Source organism: Dasypus novemcinctus, chromosome 26 (assembly GCF_030445035.2).
Source record: "Dasypus novemcinctus isolate mDasNov1 chromosome 26, mDasNov1.1.hap2, whole genome shotgun sequence".
Lineage (NCBI taxonomy): Eukaryota > Metazoa > Chordata > Mammalia > Cingulata > Dasypodidae > Dasypus > Dasypus novemcinctus.
Window position 1 is genome coordinate 13,527,224 of NC_080698.1, and position 17,672 is coordinate 13,544,895.

Sequence of the window (17,672 nt, forward strand, 5' to 3'; positions counted from 1 at the left end):
GCGTGGCTTGCCTCCGAGTTGCATGGTGAGAGGGGGGTCTCTCCTCCTGCATGCTCTCCCAGCTCCCAGGAATTGGGACCCCCTAGTTATCCCCCGCGGGGGCAGGCGGGGCCCTGACCCGCGGGCCTGGGCCGGCCGCGCAGGCATGGCCCTTCCCGCCGCTCCCCGCCCCGTTCAGGCAGACCTGACTTCCTCAGGCCCAGCGTCCCTCCGGGTCTGGGGGGAGCTGGCGGTCAGGGAGGGCCCGGCGCTCTCCCACCGCCTCCCCCGGCCCCCTAGATGATGCAGGTGATCGAGGAGTACATGGAGGACTACAGCCAGATGAACACGGCCAAGCTGAACCTCGTGCTCTTCATGGACGCCATGAGCCACGTCTGCCGCATCAGCCGCACCCTGCGCCAGGCGCTGGGCAACGCGCTCCTGCTGGGCGTGGGCGGCAGCGGCCGCAGCTCCCTCACGCGGCTCGCCTCGCACATGTGAGGGTCCCCGGGCACGCCGGGCAGGGGGCAGCGGGTGGCAGGTGCCCTACCACCAAGGTGGCAGCCTGGGGCAGCCGCCCCCGGTAGGCCCTCCGAGCCCCTGGGCTTCTGGAAGGACTGGGAAGGGGACCTGGAACTTAAGGAGCGGCAGCCGCGATGCCCTGTGGTGCTGCAGGGAGGGAGGTGTAGAGAGGTACGGTCACCCAGGAGGGCCTCCTAGAGGAGGTGACCGTGGGCCTGGGACTCAGGATTGGAGCTGGCAGGGAAGGCATTCCAGGCTGAGGGCATTCCAAGCTTGAGCAGAGGCCTGCAGGCGGGAGAGCCGGTTCAGGGCCTGGAGAGTCTGCGGCTCGGCCCAGGACGCAGGCAGGACGAACTCTGGGTGGCCAGGGTGGGACCCGGGCACCCACCAGCCCCTCGGCGCCTGGCCCCAAGCTCTTGGCGCGCGCCCACCCAAGCTCCTGCCTCCAGGGCCGAGTACGAGTGCTTCCAGATCGAGCTCTCCAAGAACTACGGCATGACCGAGTGGCGTGAGGACGTCAAGAAGCTCTTGCTCAAGGCCGGCCTGCAGAGCCTGCCCATCACCTTCCTCTTCTCAGACACGCAGGTGCTGCCCGGCGGGCCGCGGGGGGCTGTGCGGGTGCGTCGGGCCTCGGCGCCCACGCCGCCGGAGGCTGGAGCAGCCCTCAAGAGGGGCTGGCGAGACCGGGCAGGCCCCAGGGGGGCAGGTGTCCACCCGGAGCCCAGGGAGGACAGCGCTACTACTCAGGCCCCGCGGCCCCCTGCGAGCAGCGCCGCCCTTGCCGGCCGACGGCCTCCCCCCGAGGACCTGAGCGTGCCCCTGGAGTGCTGGGGTCCCACGCCCTCCTCTCGGGAGTCGTGCCTTCTGGGGTGCCCTTGGTGTGGGGTTGAAGTCTCTGAAAGAAGGAGAGGCCGTGGCCCTGGGGCCGCTTAAGGCCTAGACTGCAGCCCTGGAATGTGTCCCACCCTGGCCATGGGCCCCTCTGCTCCCAGCCCTGCCCACGGCGCCCTTCAGGCAGCGCTAAGTTAGGCCAGCAAGGTGCCCTCTGGCATAGCCCAGGCGCCGGCCTTACATGTCGGCAAAGACCCACCTCTGCCCGTGCCATGGAGAGGAAGCTGAGGCCCTGAGAAGTCTGGAAGTGAAGATGCCACATCTTCCACCCATGGCCCAGGGCCCTTCCACCCCGGGCTGGTGTCTGCAGCGGGGCAACCCTGGTGGGCCCCTGGGCCCCTCTGAGCCTCAGTGGCTCGGTCTATAAAATGGGCCCGTTGCGGGGGTCCCGTGCGATTTGGTTGTCAGAGCCCCGCCTGTGGGGGCCGTCACCAACGCTTAGCGAGCCCACCCGCCTCCCCAGATCAAGAACGAGTCCTTCCTGGAGGACATCAACAACGTCCTGAACTCGGGCGACATCCCCAACCTCTACAACCCGGAGGAGCAGGACCAGATCCTCAACGCCACGCGGCCCTACATCCAGGAGCAGGGCCTGCAGCCCACCAAGGCCAACCTCATGGCTGCCTACACCGGGCGCGTGCGCAGCAACATCCATGTGGTGCTGTGCATGAGGTGCGGGCCGCTGCGGGGCGGGGGCGGCCGGGCCAGGCGGGGGCGCCGTTGTCAGGGGAGCTGGGGGCCCGGGCACCTGGGCCCGAGGGGAGGAGAAAGGGCCCGGGGCCCAGCCGCCGTGCCAGTGGGCACTGGCCGCCGTGCCCTTGGCAGGGTCACGCCCTCTGCCAGGGACCCTGGGGTGGTGAGTTGGGCGTCTGGGCCTCATTCGGACCCCTGGCCCCCAGCCCCATCGGAGAGGTCTTCCGCGCGCGCCTGCGGCAGTTCCCCTCCCTGGTCAACTGCTGCACCATCGACTGGTTTGATGAGTGGCCCACCGAGGCCCTCGAGTCCGTGGCCACCAGGTTCCTGAACGAGATCCCGGACCTGGAGGCCTCCTCTGAGGTCATCGAAGGACTGGTAGGTTCCTCGGTGAGCAGCAAGCCCTCGGGGGAGCTGCTTCATTGCTGGCCTGAGCTCAGGGTCGCCGAGGCCTGGGTGAGCCGGCCCCCGACTGTCAGCCTTTGGGCGGGCAGCTGAACGTAGCTGAGCCTCAGTTTCCTCCTTGTGAAAGGTGGGGAGTTCCCCAAGGTCATCGGGGTGACCTACGATGCTGGACACAGTCACATGGCGGGGGTGCGCAGAATTCTTCCAAGATCTCCCCCAACACAAACCCAGAGACCACAGATGTGGGGCGGGGGCTGGATTTGTCTGATCCAACCTGAAAGAGTAGAGGTCACCGGGGGGCAGGGAGGCAGGCTGCCCAGTGACGCAGAGGCCGTGGCCCTCCCTCCCCCCAGATCCGGCCTCCAAGGGGGCACGGCTCTAGGCCTCTTCGGGAAAGGCAGGTCTTGGGGCTGTGACAGGGCACGGGGTTCACAGCTGAGACACCTGGGTCCTCGTTCACAGCCAGCTCTGTCCTGGACAGCCGTGGGACCTTGAGCAAGGCCCCTGGCTTCTCTGGGCCTGGGGATTTTCATCTGCAAAATATGGACGACCTTGACGTGGAGGTTGGGAGGGGGTCACAGGAGAGCGTGTGCCGTCCTTTCCGGGCTGCGGAAATCAGTACCCCACGATGGGTCGGCTGAAACCACAGGAGTTTTTTGGCTCGTGGTTTTGAGGCTAGGAGTCCAAATCGAGGCATCAGCCAGGGGACAGTTTCTCCCCAAAGACCGTGGTGTCCTGGGGGCTGGCTGCTGTGGTCCTTGGTCCTCGGCTTTTCCAGGCCCCGTTGCCTTCCAGCTTCCTGCACCCCACTTCCTTTGCTCGCAGGGACTTTATCCACATTGGATTAGGGCCCACCCTCACGCAGTTTGGGTGCACCTTAACTAGTAATGTTGCCCAAGGTCCTGTTTGCAAACGGGTTCCCACCCACAGGACAGGGAACCTGGGCCAGCCTTTGGGGGATGTGACTCAGTCCCCAGCACGAGGGCCCCCTGCTTCCTGCCCCGGCCCCCTCCTCAGGGCCAGCTGAGGTGGTCTCCCCTCACAGATTCAGGTGTGCGTGCACATCCACCAGTCGGTGGCCCGGAAGTGCATCGAGTACCTGGCCGAGCTGGCCCGCCACAACTACGTGACCCCCAAGAGCTACCTGGAATTGCTCAACATTTTCTCCATCCTCATCGGGCAGAAGAAACAGGAGCTGAAAACGGCCAAGAACCGCATGAAGAGCGGCCTCGACAAGGTGGGCGCCGGCGAGGCGGGGGAACGGCGGCCAGCTGGCGGCCGGGGCTCTGCCGCCTGGTTCTCCCCCCGGCCGGCGCGGCCCGGCGCGGCCCTGCTAACCGCAGCCCACGGCGTTGGAATGGGCAACTGCCCCCCTCACCAGAAGAGCAAAAGCTGCCTGCCAAGGGCACGGCCAAAGCGGGTCACCCCAGATTCTCAGGGGACTTCACCCCTTCCTTCCTCTAGCTGCCTCTGGGCAACCTGTGCTGATGGATGCCTTGGGAAGGCCACCCTGCAGGGCCCCCTCCCTGCCACCCCTGAGCCTAGATTGCTCTCCGGTCCCCTCACACCCGTTTTCGCCTGCCCCCCGGTCCCCCCCAGCTGCTGCACACGTCTGAGGATGTGGCCAAGATGCAGGAGGAGCTGGAGATCATGCGCCCCCTGCTGGAGGAGGCTGCCAGGGACACCGTACTCACCATGGACCAGATCAAGGTCGGGGGTGCTCCCGGGGCCCCTCCCCGATCCCTGACCCCGAGGAGGCCCCTCGGTCCCTCCAGTACAGCCACAAGGTCGCGAGCTGCCTGCCCCCTGCAAGCCGCTCAACTTCTCTGCTTCCTCAGGAAATGCTTGACCAGGTCTCGCCTGTGTCAGGCTCTGAGCCGGGCAGGGGATACAGGGCAGAGGCGGGTTCTGCGCGGCCGAGGGCCCCGTCCGCAGCGGGCGCTGTGGGTTTGTGCGTTCCCTGTAACGGCCCTGGCAGGAGTGGTCGGGTGTCTCGCTCTACGCAGTCCATTTACTGAAAACCTTCCCAGCAGACGAGAAGTGTGACTTGGGGAGAGGGCACGCTTTGTCTCGCCCGAAGGCGCCCTGTGGGCTCGGGGTGCCCTACTCCACGGACAGGTGGCTCAAGTGTGTACAGTCCTGAGCAGGATGGTAGGGAGCCCTCGATGTGGACGGGCTCCAGCATTCCCAGGTCTTCCCTGCCCGCACGGCTGGGGCCCTGGGTGCAGGGCCACCTCAGACCTCACTGCCCCCTGTCTGGGGAGCCTGGGATGCAGAGGAGAAGGGGGGCGGGCACGCCGTCCCTGCCCCTGGCCCCCAGCCAGGCCCTCCCCACTGCCCCTCCCCAGGCTGACACGGCCATCGCCGAGGAGACCCAGAAGTCAGTGCAGGCGGAGGAGATCAAGGCCAATGACAAGGCCAGGAAGGCCCAGGCCATCGCCGATGATGCCCAGAAAGACCTGGACGAGGCGCTGCCGGCCCTGGACGCGGCCCTGGCCAGCCTGCGCAACCTCAACAAGAATGACGTGACCGAGGTGGGTGGCCCGATGGGCCTGGGGGCTGGCTCCCGGGCCCTCCCTCCACGCAGCCCTGGGGAGCCGTGTGCTGAGAGGTGAGGGGAGAACCGGGCTAGAAGCCAGCCTCCCGCCAGGCCCTCCCTAGGCCAGCCCCAGGGCCCGAGCAGGTGCATGGGGGGTGCCTCCAGGACCTGGTGACCAGGCCTGGGAAGTGGGGAGTGGTAGAGGCCGGGGCGGACCCTCGGGCGTGGTCTTGGTCCCATGGGGGGGGGCTTGGTTGGTGGCGCCTGCCTGGTCTGGCAGCTCTCCCCCACCAGGGTACCCACTGGGGCTGGGCCTCCCCCTTCCCCTCCCATGGCCCGGCCTGCAGGTGCGTGCCATGCAGCGGCCACCCCCGGGCGTGAAACTGGTCATCGAAGCTGTGTGTATCATGAAGGGCATCAAGCCCAAGAAGGTGCCTGGAGAGAAGCCGGGCTCCAAGGTGGACGACTACTGGGAGCCCGGCAAGGGGCTGCTGCAGGACCCCGGGCGCTTCCTGGAGAGCCTCTTCAAGTTCGACAAGGTGACCAGGCCAGGCCCCTGAGCAGGACCCGGTGGGGCTGGAAGCCAGGCCAGGCTCCTGCCCCGTGCTGGGGCCCGTGTACTCTGCCGTCTCTGTCTGGTCTCTCTCTGCCGGCCTGACCAGCAGCAGCACCCAGCCTGGGGGCCACAGAGCCCCGGGAGACCAGCTCCTGCCCAAAGGTGCTCTTGGGCTGGCAGACCCACTGACAGACAGGGATTGAGGATTCTGGGCCCCAGGCATGCTCTCAGGCCCCTGGGTGTCACCCACAGTTGCCCCAAGGCTCCGCAGCCTGACAGCCTCTTCTGTGCCCTCTCCTCCCAGCAGCCCCTGTGGCCTATCCACTCAGCCATCCCTCTCTCTTGGCCGCAGCTTCCCCCACCTGCCTCTGGGGTTCTCTCAGTGTCCACACGCACGTGTCTGGCAGGGGCAGCGCCGTGGTTTAGTCAGCCTGGAGCCCTCAGCCCACGTGGAGGGCCCCTCTCCAGCCCAGCAATAGGCTGAGGGGCGGCTGCTTGTCACACAGGGCCACCCCCTACCACCTCGGTGCTTCCCAGGCTACTGGGGGTACCTGGAGACGATAGCCCATCTCAGTGGCAGCCGGAGACCCTGTGCCAACCCTCCTCCCTTCCATCAGCCTGGAAGACGGGGCCCCACGAGCCAGGAGTGCCAGGACCAGTGCTCAGCCCCCGTTCCCCAGCTCTGGCCCCCGGGGGCTTGTTAACAATGCTACAGACTTGTATTCTTACAGGGGATGTGGGGGCTCTCAGGGTGGGGAATTGTAACCCTTGAGCATGAGCATGGGCAGGGAACAGAACCCCTCACTGGCTCCACTCCTGCCAATGGCGCTGTTCTCAGGAAGCAGCCCCCATCTTTCAAAGCACTTTTTTTTTTAAGATTTTATTTTTTTTACTTATTTCTCTCCCCTTCTCCCCGCTCCCCCCGCCCCCAGTTGTCTGCTCTCTGGGTCCATTCGCTGTGTGTTCTTCTGTGTCCGCTTGTATTGTCAGCGGCACCAGGAATCTGTGCCTCTTTGTTGCGTCATCTTGCTGCGTCAGCTCTCCGTGTGTGCAGCATCACTCCTGGGCAGGCTGCACTTTTTTCTCACGGGGTGGCTCTCCTTGTGGAGCGCACTCCTTGCACGTGGGGCTACCCTACACGGGGGACACCCCTGCATGCCATGGCACTGCTTGCACGTGGCAGCACTGTGCATGGGCCAGCTCACTGCTTGGGTCAGGAGGCCCTGGGTTTGAACCCTGGACCTCCCATGTGGTAGGCGAACACTCTTTCAGTTGAGCCAAATCCACTTCCCTCAATGTATTTTAAATGGGTCTATTATTGGACCCTAAGGCTGCTGTGGTTTCCCAAAGAAGAAGTTTCCAAACCTATTCTTTGAAAACTGGGAGCATGGCTGTTCCTTTTCTAGCCAACCTGTCGGGGCTGTGTTTATTCTTCTAGAGGTCTGCATGGACCTTGGGGCGTTGAAGCCAGGATCAGGGGGTCCCTCAGCCCTTGGGCACAGCAGACCCCTCCCCTGACCTTCCTGGGAAACGGCCTCCTGAGGCCCCTGGTGGCTCCCACCCAGGACAACATCGGGGAGATGGTGATCAGAGCCATCCAGCCGTACATCGACAACGAGGAGTTCCAGCCGGCCGCCATCGCCAAGGTGTCCAAGGCCTGCACCTCCATCTGCCAGTGGGTGCGCGCCATGCACAAGTACCACTTCGTGGCCAAGGCCGTGGAGCCTAAGCGGGTGAGAGCCGGGCAGGGCTGGGTGGGGGGCGTTGGTTCTCCACCCCGTCCCCCTCATGCTGGCCCGGTACCCTCTGCCTGCAGCAAGCCCTGCGGGAGGCCCAGGACGACCTGGAGGTGACCCAGAGGATGCTGGAGGAGGCGAAGCAGCGCCTGCGCGAGGTGGAGGACGGCATCGCCACCATGCAGGCCAAGTACCGGGAATGCATCGCCAAGAAGGAGGAGCTGGAGCTGAAGTGCGAGCAGTGCGAGCAGCGGCTGAGCCGCGCCGACAAGGTGCGCCCGCTCCCTCCCGGCGCTCCCTGTGGGGGCGGCACGTCCCACACAGGCTGGAGGGGATCCACGGGGGTGGGCTCTGGGGGCTGCTGGGTCCCCGGAGCCCACCGCACAGGGCTGCCGCTGCAGCTCATCAGCGGGCTGTCGGACGAGAGGGTGCGCTGGCAGGACACGGTGGAGAACCTGCAGCACATGCTCGACAACATCTCCGGCAACGTGCTGGTGGCCGCCGGCTTCGTGGCCTACCTGGGCCCCTTCACGGTGCGCCTCACCCCTGCCTCCCAGCGGCCTCCCCTCCCGAGGGTGGGCCCCTCTTCCCAGGAGGCCTCGCCTCCCCCCAGGGCGGCCTGCGGGGCAGCTCTTCCCTCCCTCCCTCATTTTCTCAACACACGCTCATCAGGCACCCACTCTGAGCCAGGTGCTGTTCCAGGGGCTGAAGCAGGCAGGAAACCCCCCTCGGAACTGGTCTTCCATTGGGAGAATGCAAGCCCTCACACTGTGTGCCAGGCACTGTTCTCGGCACATTTACCCCCTACAGGGGGAGTTGTCATCCCCGCTTCACAATGAGGGCCTGAGGTTTCCGGAAGCCCCAGAGGTGCCCCCATGCAGGCCTAGAGCACAGACAGGGGCTCCTAGTCCAAGTGTGCCCGAAGTACCAGGCGATGGGGAGGGCGGTGGGCGCACAGCAGGCAGCCCTGAGCATGCTGTCTCCCCAGGGCCAGTACCGCATGGCGCTTTACGACCACTGGGTCAAGCAGCTCACAGCACACAAGGTCCCACACACCTCCGAGCCCACGCTGATTGGGACGCTGGGGAACCCCGTGAAGATCCGCTCATGGCAGGTGCCTGCCGGGGACAGAGCAGCTGGGCGGGACCTGACCAGCGTCCAGGGCGGGCCGAGGCCGCCTGCCTCCCTCCCTCCTCTGGGCCTGGCTTGGAGATGCGTCCTCTGAACCTCCCGGCAAGGAGCTGGTGGGCCGGAGAGGAGGGGGAAGCTGAGCCGGGGGTGGCACAGACACTGAAGGAGAGAGAGGTCAAGGGGTGATTTTAAGAGTGCGCGGCCAGGGGGAGCGAGGATTGAGAAAGATTTCCCGAAAGCAGTTGCGTCTGCACTAGACTTTGAAGGACAGAGTTGGTGAAGGGAGAGGACAAGGGACTGAGGACAGAGACCTGGCGGGAGCAGTCAAGAGGGTGGATGGGCACGGAAGAGGGTGAGGGTCCCGTGAGCAAGAGGACAGGAAGGCCCGCAGAGGAGGGTGCTGGAGCCAGCCGAGTGCAGGAAAGAGGCAGGGGGGTGGCCCTCCTGGGGAGATGGAGGCGTCGCCAGTCACCAAAGCACGAGGCTGGGGGCAGCCGGGGGGTAGAGGTGGTGCCCCAGCCGACCCTGCCATGTGAGAGCCCCGACACTGACGCCTGGCCCCCCTGCAGATCGCCGGCCTCCCCAACGACACGCTGTCTGTGGAGAACGGGGTCATCACTCAGTTCTCCCAGCGCTGGACCCACTTCATCGACCCTCAGGGCCAGGCCAACAAATGGATCAAGAACCTGGTGAGCCCGCCCTCTGGGGGCCGGCCACCCCGTCCCAGCCGGCCTCGGCTGGCCTCAGCCTCCACAGCCGCCGCCTCTCCCCACCCCCCGTCCCCCCCAGGAGAAGGAGAACGGACTGGACGTGTTCAAGCTGAGTGACCGCGACTTCCTGCGCAGCATGGAGAACGCCATCCGCTTCGGCAAGCCCTGCCTGCTGGAGAACGTGGGCGAGGAGCTGGACCCGGCCCTGGAGCCCGTGCTGCTCAAGCAGGTGGGCCTGCAGCGCAGGTGGGCCTGCAGCGCAGGTGGGGAGGGGCGCGGCTTGGAGGCCAGGGCGGGCCGAGGGGCCTCCCCCTTCCCCTGCCGCCACGGCGAAGCCCAGGCCACAGCGCCTGCCCGTCCGGCCCACCGCAGACGTACAAACAGCAAGGGAACACGGTGCTGAAGCTGGGGGACACGGTGATCCCCTACCACGAGGACTTCAGGATGTACCTGACCACCAAGCTGCCCAACCCACACTACACGCCGGAGGTCTCCACCAAACTCACCCTCATCAACTTCACCCTGTCGCCCAGGTAGGCCCGCCGGGGCCCCAGCAGCCGCTCCGCCTCCGCCCTCTCCCACCAGCAGGCTGGGACTCGGTGGGTCTTTCCCGGCGCAGGGGCTCGGCCAGCTTCCTCCCAGGCCACATTTTTCCAGTACCCTGGCGTTCCTGGCCCCTGACTTTTCCAGCGCCCTCCTGATCTGCCAGCGTGCCCACCTTAGAACCTCCCCCTCCCCGATCCCCAGCTAGCACAGCCCCCCTCCTCCAGGCACCCTTCCGCTTCAACTCCGCTCTTGCCAGGCCCCTGTGCGCTTAGCCCCGAGCCGTCGTGGAGCCGTGGGTCGGGCCCCCAAGCCCTTGTTTCCTGCCCTTGCTGCCGTGATTCCAGGTGCTCTGGTTTCCGCTGGCCACCCCCACAGAGCCCAGGCCCCACCGCCTGCTCCACACTAAAGTCTCATTCCAGTGGCCACTGTCAACCTCACTGCATGCCGGGAGCGAACACCCATAAGCCTGTCCTAGTAGTCACCCACTGCCCCCTCCTGCTGAGGCCCCAGGTCCCTGAGGCGGTTGTCCAGAGGCGCCTGTGGCTCGCACCAGCCCAGCAGCATCCGACTGGCAGTCCCTGCTGGGACTCCTGGCTGCTCCCTGAAGGCTCTTTGGGGACAGGCTCTGCACTGGCCTTGCAGCCTCCTGGGCTGCCCTCAGTGGGGATGCTGGGCTCTTCGAGCCCCAGGAGCACAGGTGGATCGGCGAGCAGGCGCAAGGCCAGCCCCCCTGGGCCCTCCAGATGTTACAGAGCCGCTGTCCCCTGTCCCTGTCAGTGGTCTAGAGGACCAGCTGCTGGGCCAGGTGGTAGCTGAGGAACGACCTGACCTGGAAGAGGCCAAGAACCAGCTGATTGTCAGCAACGCCAAGATGCGTCAGGAGCTGAAGGACATTGAGGACCAGATCCTGTACCGGCTCAGCTCCTCCGAGGGCAACCCTGTGGATGACATGGAGCTCATCAAGGTGCTGGAGGCTTCCAAGATGAAGGCCGCTGAGATCCAGGTCAGCCCTTGCCCCCCCACCCACTCACCCCCACCTGTCTCCTCCTGCCCCTGCCCTCCTGCTGCAGGCCTGGCTTGACCCCTGTCCCCACCCACCCCTGACTTCTGCTCTCTGCCAGCCTACCTGGGCCCAACCTGCCCACCCTCCATCACTCACCCAGGCCAAGGTCAGGATTGCCGAGCAGACGGAGAAGGACATCGACCTCACGCGCATGGAGTACGTACCGGTGGCCGTCCGCACCCAGATCCTCTTCTTCTGCGTGTCCGACCTGGCCAACGTGGACCCCATGTACCAGTACTCCCTCGAGTGGTTTCTCAACATCTTCCTCTCGGGCATCGCCAACTCCGAGAGGGCAGGTAGCCCCGCACCTGTTCACACCCAGTCGCAAACACCAAGCTCCCACCCTGACTCGGATGCGACACGTGGGCACATTCCCACAGTAGGCACACACCCCAGCGTTCTCTTGCGTATACTCCCGCATGACAGACACACACACACGCACACCCCTCCCTACCTCCTCAGAGCCCCCTTCCTGCAATACCAGATGTCCCAAAGGACGCCCAGGCTCTGCCCCTGTGGCTGCCGGGGAGACCGGCTGGGCTGGGCCTCAGGCCCTGCCGCCTGCCCACCGCTCCCTGCTCTCTGCCCGTTGCCTCCCTGCCCTGCAGACAACCTGAAGAAGCGCATCGCCAACATCAACCGCTACCTGACCTACAGCTTCTACAGCAACGTCTGCCGCAGCCTCTTCGAGAAGCACAAGCTCATGTTCGCCTTCCTGCTGTGTGCCCGCATCATGACGAACGAGGGCAAGATCAACCAGGTGTCCGAGTGGGGAGAGCGTGGGCTCAGGGCAGACTGCTGAGGGCTTGTCCTGCCACAGGGCCTGGCAGAGCAGGGTGGGAGGGAAGAAAAGCCAGCCAGTCAAGGGGCAGCTGGAGCAGAGGCCTAAAGAAACCTACTTCCTTGGTTACAAACAGCCGGGAGACCTGCGAGCACTGGCCTATCCAGAGCCTGCACTGGGCTGGAGGGCTTGGGACGGACTGTCCTGAGCCTCCCTTGCCTGGACCAGGAGCTCTCGTGAGGCCCCAGTATTGCATGGACATGTTGGAAAGCCCTGCCAAGACGGTGGGGGTGACGGGCACCGCTGCTCAAGCCTGAGCTCTGGGCTCGTGGACGCACTCGCCTACCCCCACAAAAGGATAGACCCACCAAGATTGAATCCTTGCACAAAGCACAATGGGGACACTGACCCAGGCCTGCTGGGTGGAGGTGTCTGGGGACAGGGAGGAGCTGGCCGCGGGACCTGGGCCCTAGCCTTCCCCTGTCCCCTGCCAGGGCGAGTGGCGCTACCTCCTGTCAGGGGGCACCATCCAGGTCATGTCCGAGAACCCCGCAGTGGACTGGCTGTCAGACCGGGCCTGGCAAGACATCCTGGCACTCTCTAACCTGCCAGCCTTTTCTAACTTTGCCCAAGACTTTGTGAATCACCTCTCAGAATTCCAGGGCATCTTTGACAGCCTTGAGCCCCATCGGTGAGCTGGGCCCCAGGGCATGGCAGGGTGGGCACAGGGAGGGTGAGACCCCACCAACAGGCCTGCCCAGGAGCCTTCCCTGAGGGACCACCCAAGGCTGCCCACATCTCTCCTGTGCCCCCAACCCTTGACCTCGGCCTGGCCCATCCTCCCTGCCATCAGCTAGCAGCGTCCCCACAGCCGGTGACCTCCCACAGGCTGGCTCTCAGGGAGACATGGGTGTTGCTGCAGGGAACCCTTGCCTGGCATCTGGGACAAGTACCTGGACCAGTTCCAGAAGCTGCTGGTCCTCCGCTGCCTGCGCAAGGACAAGGTCACCAATGCCATGCAGGACTTCGTGGCCACCAACCTGGAGCCGCGTTTCATTGAGCCACAGGCAAGGGCTGGTGCCAGGGCAGGGCTGGCTTCCCGGGTGGATCCTCACCCCGGTCCCAGGGGCCTGGGTGCATGTGAACAGAATGCTTTGCAGTCTTGGCCAGGCCAGGATTCCTAGCCCCCACCTCCCAAAGCTCTGGGAGGTCCCAGACCCTGCCAGGAAGCCTCCAGGCACCTCTGTGGGGAGCACCAGGGTCCTGCCCCCTGCCCTGGTCCCTGCCCCTCCTCAGCTCCAGGTGGTCCCAGCATCTTGTCCTACCCTTGCAGACAGCCAACCTGTCATTGGTGTTCAAAGACTCCAACTCAACCACGCCCCTCATCTTCGTGCTCTCGCCGGGCACAGACCCGGCTGCTGACCTCTACAAGTTCGCTGAAGAGATGAAGTTCTCCAAGAAGCTCTCTGCCATCTCCCTGGGCCAGGGGCAGGCAAGGACTGGGCGGGGAGAGGGGAGAGAGCTGAGGGGACAGGCCAGCTGGTTGCCCACTGCTCAGCACCCCAACCCCACAGGGCCCCCGGGCAGAAGCCATGATGCGCAACTCCATAGAGCGGGGCAAGTGGGTCTTCTTCCAGAATTGCCACCTGGCGCCGAGCTGGATGCCGGCACTGGAGCGCCTCATTGAGCACATCAACCCTGACAAGGTGTGTCACCTGTCACAGACCTGCTGGGGCCCCTCTGATGAATAACGTGTCTGTCCGGGGCTGATGAAGGCTTAAATGAGAGCATCCCGCCAAGCACTCCGCCAGCCCTGGGCACACGGCATGCGCTCCGTACCTGACCACATACACAACTATGCAACGGGCATCGACTTAGCTACCATTTCCTGTGGTGATGTGACTTTCCCACGGCCACCCAGCCCTGGCCAGTGGTCCCAGGCTTGTCAAAGTCCATGCTCTTAACCAGTGGTCTGTGCAGTGTCGCCTGGCCCCCTCCTGGGGCTGAGTCAGGCCTAGGACACACCCAGCATGTCTGGACCCAGAGAGCTGGTGTTAGGGTGGCCGTCAGCCAGGTCTGGGTCTCAATTCTTACCCGGAACCCGTGGCCGCAGGTGCACCGAGATTTCCGCCTGTGGCTCACCAGCCTGCCTAGCAACAAGTTCCCAGTGTCCATCCTGCAGAACGGCTCCAAGATGACCATCGAGCCACCGCGTGGCGTCAAGGCCAACCTCCTCAAGTCCTACAGCAGCCTCAGCGACGACTTCCTCAACTCCTGTCAGAAGGTGAGACACGCCTGGCATGGGGACCCGTGCTACCTGGCCCTGCCCGCTCCTGCCCCTCGCCTCCCCTGACCTTCCACTTGCCCTAGGTGGCCGAGTTCAAGTCCCTGCTGCTCTCGCTGTGCCTGTTCCATGGGAATGCGCTGGAGCGCCGGAAGTTCGGGCCCCTGGGCTTCAACATCCCCTATGAGTTCACAGATGGAGACCTGCGTATTTGCATCAGCCAGCTCAAGATGTTCCTGGACGAATACGCAGACATCCCCTACAAGGTGGGCCGGGAACGGGCCAGGGGCGGGGGCTGGGGCACTCGCAGCGGCCCTCACCCACCGCACCCCCTAGGTCCTCAAGTACACGGCAGGTGAGATCAACTACGGAGGCCGTGTCACTGATGACTGGGACCGCCGCTGCGTCATGAACATCCTGGAGGACTTCTACAGGCCTGCCGTGCTCTCCCCCGAGCACAGCTACAGCGCCTCGGGGGTCTACCACCAGATCCAGCCCACCTACGACCTCAACGTGAGCCCGCACCCAGGGCCCTGGTCCAGGGGCCTGCCAGCCTGGGACTCTGGGGTACCACCACCGTGGCTCCTACCCGCCAGTAGCTCCTTGTCATGCTCCGAGCCCCATCCCACAAAGAGCCACAGACCAGGAGACTGCCTCGGTGCCTGCCCCCGGGGCTCAGGCTTTGTGGGGAAGAGGCAAGCTTCCATCTCTCAGCCACTTACTAAGTGTCATTACTCATCGAGGGTTGTGGCAGCTTCTCCAAGATGGTCACCCAACCCAGACTCTTCAGGCAGAAAGGACTCCTGGGGGAAATGATCCCCAGCCAAGAAGCATGGGGAGAAGCAGTGCTGGGCTGGGCATTCCAGCGTGTGGGTCATGGGGTGTGAAGGGCTTGCGGCAGGAGGCAGCAGCCGCAGGGATAAGCAGGGTGTGAGAGGGAGGTGTAGGGGGCTGGGAGGGAAGTGGGGGCCAGGCCGTGCAGAGCCTCAGAGGCTGAGGAGTTCCAAGGCCAACAGGGACGCGCAAGGGTCCTAAGTAGGGGTACCCACGGTAGGCCTTGGCCTCCAAGGAGGGCCACTCCAAAGGCCGGGGGTGGAGCAAGGCGGGCCTTCAGTCGTGGCCCTCTTACCCTCCAGGGCTACCTCTCCTACATCAAGGGCCTCCCGCTCAATGATATGCCTGAGATCTTCGGCCTTCACGACAACGCCAACATCACCTTCGCCCAGAATGAGACTTTCGCCCTGCTGGGCGCTATCATCCAGCTGCAACCCAAATCCTCGTCTGTGGGCGGCCAGGGCCAGGAGGAGGTGGGTGGTGGCAGGGGGCTGGGCCCCTGTGGGAAGAAACTTTGTGCACAGTGGAATCCTGCAGGCATTAGTGGGGGGCCATCCCTGACTCCCCACATCCTTCTGTCCCACAGATAGTGGAGGACGTGGCCCAGAACATTCTGCTCAAGGTGCCTGAGCCTGTCAACTTGCAGCAGGTGATGGCTAAGTACCCCGTGCTGTACGAGGAGTCCATGAACACAGTGCTCGTGCAGGAGGTCATTAGGTAAACCCCCTGGACCCCCAAAGCCCCTCAGGAATAGGCTGTTGGGTGAGCTCACGCCACTCAGACCAGCAGCTATGAAGAAAGGACAGCGGGAGCCACCGTGGACCAGGCACCATGCCAAGTGCCCTATACACCCATCCTCTCACTCAGCCACTTTGTATTCCTGTTTCATAGACGTGTGAACAGCGGCCCAGAAAAGTTAAGTGGCCTGTCCAAAGTCATACATTTGCTAAAGGCCAGAGCTGGGATTTATATGCAGACCACTTGACCCATTCTGTTGTCGCAACGTTGAGACATTGGTTTTGGATCGCACCACATAGCCACAGCTCACTGCCTGCTTCCTCACCCCTGGCCTCATAGGTACAACCAGCTGCTGCAGGTCATCACAACAACACTGCGGGATCTGCTCAAGGCGCTCAAGGGCCTGGTGGTGATGTCCTCACAGCTGGAGCTGATGGCTGCCAGCCTGTACAACAACACCGTGCCCGAGCTCTGGAAAACCAAGGCCTACCCATCACTCAAGCCGCTGTCCTCATGGGTCATGGACCTGCTGCAGCGCCTGGACTTCCTGCGGACCTGGATCCAAAGCGGCATCCCCACTGTCTTCTGGATTAGCGGCTTCTTCTTCCCCCAGGCTTTCCTGACAGGCACCCTGCAGAACTTTGCCCGCAAGTCTGTCATCTCCATTGACACCATCTCCTTCGATTTCAAGGTGTGGACACAGCCAGGGCAGGGGCAGGGGTATGGCCTAGGCAGAAGGGTCTTGGCAGAGTTGCAGACCCACGAGCAGGAAATGGGGGGAGCCAGGCCACTGGGCACACCAAGAAAACCCAGGCCAGAAGAGGCCATGAGCACAAGGTAAGTCACAGGGGCAGGGTGCAGGGTGGTGGTGACTAGCTAGTGAGGTGCGTGAGCGGTGGACAGGCAGGCAGCAGCTCTCAGCAGAGTTTGCGCCCCCTGACCTAAATCCTAATCCAGTGTCTGTCGGGGGGACGGTGGGTAAAGACTGTACCCACCACAGGTGATGGCCCAATCGCTGTCAGAGCTCAAGAAACGGCCTGAAGTGGGGTGCTACATTCATGGACTCTTCCTGGAAGGTGCCCGCTGGGACCCAGTGGCCTTCCGGCTGGCTGATTCTCGGCCCAAGGAGCTGTACACGGAGATGGCCGTTATCTGGCTCCTGCCAGTGCCCAACCGCAAGGTCCAGGCCCAGAACTTCTACCTGTGCCCCATCTACAAGACACTGACCCGCGCAGGTACGGGGCTTGGGGGAGGCACCTGCGCCGCGGGAGGGGCCCAGGACTGGCCCAGCCCAGCCAAGTCCAGGCCAGTTAGGCTGTCCCAGGCATGCTGAAGAGGAAGGTAGACAGATGTCGATCAGCACCCTAGATGGCTCAGGCCAGCAGCAGGCAGGGCAAAGCCCAGGGTCCAGGCTCAGAGTCTGTGGGGAGTGGCCCTGGGCTCACCTCTGCCTACCTCCTTCAGTGACAGCCAACCTAGGCACCTAGCCTGCCACTGTTCAGAGGAATAAATGAGGCCTAGAGAGGAAGCAGGCCTGGGCTGGGTCCCTCAAGAGAATGAACAATGGCATCAACTCCCCTAACCTCATCCTCAAGCCACAATGCAGTAACCCTCGGCAGGGCCTGAACCCTGGCCAGACCTGCTCACCACACAGGTTCCTCTTGGGTCAGGGACCCCTCACTGCCCTTGCCACTACCCTGTCCCTGCTCTAGTCCCGGCAAGACCTGACCTAACCCTCCCTCCTTCCTGCCTGCTCCAGGAACGCTGTCAACCACAGGCCACTCCACCAACTACATCATTGCTGTGGAGCTCCCCAGCGACTGGCCCCAGCGACACTGGATAAAGCGTGGCGTGGCTCTCATCTGTGCCCTGGACTACTAGACCCTGCCAGAAGGGGGGGAGGGGGGCATTAAAGTTGAGTTTTCTAAGCAGTTCGGCTGTACCTTGGCTGTATACATCAGGCACTCGTTGTTAGGGAGACAGGGTTGGGGAGAGGGGCTCCAGCCAGCCTCAGCAGAGAAAGCATTTGGCAGGGAAAGCAGCTTGGGCCTGCTGTGCCTGTCCAATTCCAACAGGGGAAGAGATGGGCCCTTCCAAGGCCCAATACCCCAATCAGGAGAACGTGCCAGGTAGGACTAGAAGCAGCCCTGACTCCTGGCAACTCTCCAGATTGCAGTCGCCAGATCTGGTGAAAAGTCACAAGCCCCTGCTCCAAGTACACTTAATCCTATCTTGCAAATAGCTCCCAAGTGCCACAGCCCACC

The 17,672-nt window shown here is 64.0% G+C and overlaps 1 protein-coding gene across 1 annotated transcript in view; it reads left to right on the forward strand.

Annotated features, from left to right (window-relative positions):
• The window catches only part of DNAH1 (dynein axonemal heavy chain 1), a 67,256-nt gene extending 49,917 nt beyond the window's left edge, over positions 1-17,339 (forward strand). Inside the window, 30 exon segments of the mRNA XM_058288773.2 lie at positions 280-476; positions 951-1,086; positions 1,856-2,064; positions 2,292-2,463; positions 3,536-3,727; positions 4,090-4,200; positions 4,839-5,024; positions 5,377-5,568; positions 7,151-7,318; positions 7,402-7,593; positions 7,723-7,854; positions 8,310-8,435; positions 9,022-9,141; positions 9,242-9,391; positions 9,535-9,695; positions 10,486-10,711; positions 10,872-11,067; positions 11,380-11,531; positions 12,047-12,243; positions 12,475-12,619; positions 12,886-13,044; positions 13,127-13,258; positions 13,666-13,836; positions 13,923-14,102; positions 14,173-14,349; positions 14,973-15,143; positions 15,257-15,387; positions 15,748-16,099; positions 16,409-16,643; positions 17,168-17,339. Of these exon segments, the coding sequence (XP_058144756.1) occupies positions 280-476; positions 951-1,086; positions 1,856-2,064; positions 2,292-2,463; positions 3,536-3,727; positions 4,090-4,200; positions 4,839-5,024; positions 5,377-5,568; positions 7,151-7,318; positions 7,402-7,593; positions 7,723-7,854; positions 8,310-8,435; positions 9,022-9,141; positions 9,242-9,391; positions 9,535-9,695; positions 10,486-10,711; positions 10,872-11,067; positions 11,380-11,531; positions 12,047-12,243; positions 12,475-12,619; positions 12,886-13,044; positions 13,127-13,258; positions 13,666-13,836; positions 13,923-14,102; positions 14,173-14,349; positions 14,973-15,143; positions 15,257-15,387; positions 15,748-16,099; positions 16,409-16,643; positions 17,168-17,289 (5,190 nt within the window). The 3' untranslated portion in view covers positions 17,290-17,339.
• Positions 17,340-17,672: the final 333 nt, after the last annotated feature.